The sequence below is a fragment of the Citrus sinensis genome, chromosome 9, assembly GCF_022201045.2.
Source record: "Citrus sinensis cultivar Valencia sweet orange chromosome 9, DVS_A1.0, whole genome shotgun sequence".
In the NCBI taxonomy this organism is placed as follows: Eukaryota; Viridiplantae; Streptophyta; class Magnoliopsida; order Sapindales; family Rutaceae; genus Citrus; species Citrus sinensis.
The window spans coordinates 23,264,621-23,267,205 of record NC_068564.1 but is presented as its reverse complement, the minus strand read 5'-3'; the positions used below and the strand labels follow the sequence as shown (position 1 = coordinate 23,267,205).

General features: G+C 40.7%; 1 protein-coding gene across 1 annotated transcript; it reads left to right on the top strand.

The window, feature by feature from the left end:
- Positions 1-260: 260 nt before the first annotated feature.
- Positions 261-2,176, top strand: LOC102615833 (CBS domain-containing protein CBSX5). The gene is made up of 2 exons (XM_006464657.4): positions 261-739; positions 1,029-2,176. Exons 1-2 carry the CDS (start codon positions 393-395, stop codon positions 1,873-1,875), a joined length of 1,194 nt encoding a protein of 397 aa, XP_006464720.1. The 5' UTR covers positions 261-392; the 3' UTR covers positions 1,876-2,176.
- The last annotated feature ends 409 nt before the right edge of the window (positions 2,177-2,585 follow it).

The following is a 2,585-nucleotide window of genomic DNA, read 5'->3' as shown; positions in this document are numbered from 1 at the left end:
GTTAATGTATATAAAAAAAGTAAGTACTTTTTACAATTTAAAAGCACTTTTAACTTTTTTTTAAAAAAAGAAAAATAATCACACTTGTCGAAAACAGCTTAACAAATTGACATAAAAATAATTGACATATAAATCTTCTTTAATACCATATAAAAACAAAAGAAAAACAAATGGACCCCACGTTAGTTTTAGTACGCGTAAGTACCCACCACATACGAACCGACTCTCTTCCATTATAAATACGACATCCCACCCCCTAAGAATTTTACCAATTCCTCTTCGTTCTCCGCCGACGCCGCCGACAGCCGCCACCTTCCCCTCCGGAAACTTCACCAGCCCCCCGAAAGCCAACAACCCTTTTAACCCTTCCTCAACTTGAAATCAGTCTTTGCATGGCAGTGAGCTTACTGGCGGATGAGGTATCTGACCTCTGTCTTGGCAAGCCGGCTCTGAGAGCTCTGTCGATATCCGCCGCCATTGCCGACGCTCTTTCCGCGTTGAAAAACTCCGACGAGAGCTTCATAAGCGTGTGGGATTGCAATTGTTGTAGCAATCATCGCAAGCCGGGTGATGCGTGTGAGTGCCAGTGCGTTGGCAAAGTTTGTATGGTTGATGTGATTTGTTATCTTTGTAAAGATAGCAACTCCTTGTCCCCTTCTCTTGCCTTGAAGCAACCTGTCTCTGTTCTCTTGCCTCAGCTGCTTCCTCCTCTGGTTATGCATGTGGAACCATCTTGCAGGTAACTGACTCTTTTTCTGGGATGATTTTCTGTTTAATTTTGAGAGTTTTATTGTTGTTCCTGTTTTCCATAAATTTCATTTTTTTGATTAATTGTCCAAACATGTCCTAATTTGAATCTCATTGCATCATTTGACAAATGCTAGATTTTAGAATTGGATGTTTTCTTTTTAGCTCATTCAATTTAGAAGGAATTCAATGCAATTGAAGTTTGGAACTGAAGGTTTCAATTTTAATGTTTATTGCAGCTCAATTAATGTTGATATTTGTTTCTGTTTCTGATTCGGCAGCTTACTGGAAGCCATGGATCTGATGCTTGGAGGTGCTCAGAACTTGGTAGTACCAATCAAGAATAGGCTTAGTATCAAAAGAAAACAGCAGCAGAAGCTGTCATCAAGCAGCCTCACTAATCACAATGGCCGAGAATTCTGCTGGCTGACTCAAGAAGACATAATTCGGTTCATTCTCAGCTCAATTAGCCTATTCTCTCCGATCCCTGCACTCTCCATTGACAGTTTAGGCATTATTAGTACTGATGTTGTTGCTGTGGACTATCACTCCCCTGCCTCATTGGCCCTTGAAGCGATTTCTCGGTCACTCTTTGATCAAACTTCTGTTGCCGTTGTTGATAGTGATGGTTTTCTGATTGGTGAGATCTCGCCCTCTACGCTCGGATGCTGTGATGAGACAGTCGCCGCAGCCATCACCACCCTGTCAGCCGGAGACCTCATGGCTTACATTGACTGTGGAGGTCCCCCAGAAGACCTTGTAAGGGTTGTTAAAGAAAGGCTCAAGGATAAAGGCCTAGAAGGAATGCTTGAACATTTTGATATGTCATCAAGCTTGATGCCATACTTGTCGACATCCTCATCTTCGGATGAGGAATCAACGGCGACTTCTAAGCTGACAAGATCAGGGAAACATAGCAGATCAATGAGCTATTCTGCGAGAATGGTGAGAAGGGCTGAAGCAATAGTGTGTCACCCGACGAGTTCACTTATGGCAGTTATGATTCAGGCAATTGCTCATAGAGTGACTTATGTTTGGGTTATAGAAGATGATTGTACCTTAACTGGGATTGTTACATTTTCTGACCTGTTAAAAGTTTTCAGGAAACATTTAGAGACTATGGCCTGAAAAGATGATGAGCTTTTTAGCAAAGTTTTAGCCTATCATCTGATGGGTCCGGGATGCTGACAGGGCTTGTGATGAAGATGACAGAGTGGAAAATAAATTGTTAGGAATGTTGTGTGAATATGGGACTCCTTTTTGTTTTTAATCATTTGGGTTCCGAGTTTAAGAGTCTGTTGTCGTCTGTATGATTCTGTTGTTCCGCATTTGTAATTTTCTGGTATTAATTTGTGTTGCTGATCCTGTAAGCTGAGTTGTAGTAAAGCAGGCAAAAGGAGATTCTAATGTTGATTGCTGCTTCTGCTTATTTTAAAAAGAAAGATAAATGTTCAGTATTGGCTCATGGTTCAAAAAATGTTCACGTTTGCGGATTTTAGCATGTGCTTGGTAGTTGGTGAAATCAATTAAAGAAGGATAAGAATCAAGTAACAAAAACAAAAAAGGAGATAGAAGCATGGGGTGAATCACCACCACATGTGCGCTCAGTTAAATCTTTAATAAGGGATTTCCTGATGGTTGTTGGATTAAACTGTTGTAAATAAAGTCTTTTACAGCATGTGTCTGTTTGTGTATGTATTATTTTAGCCAACAGCTTCTGCGCTGACAATGACAACACTCAAATTACAAACAGCTTTCAGCTTTTATCTTCCTTTTATGGGCTGCGACACTGGATAATGGGGCATGGGATTTCCCCAAAACTGAATTGTTTGGCCACA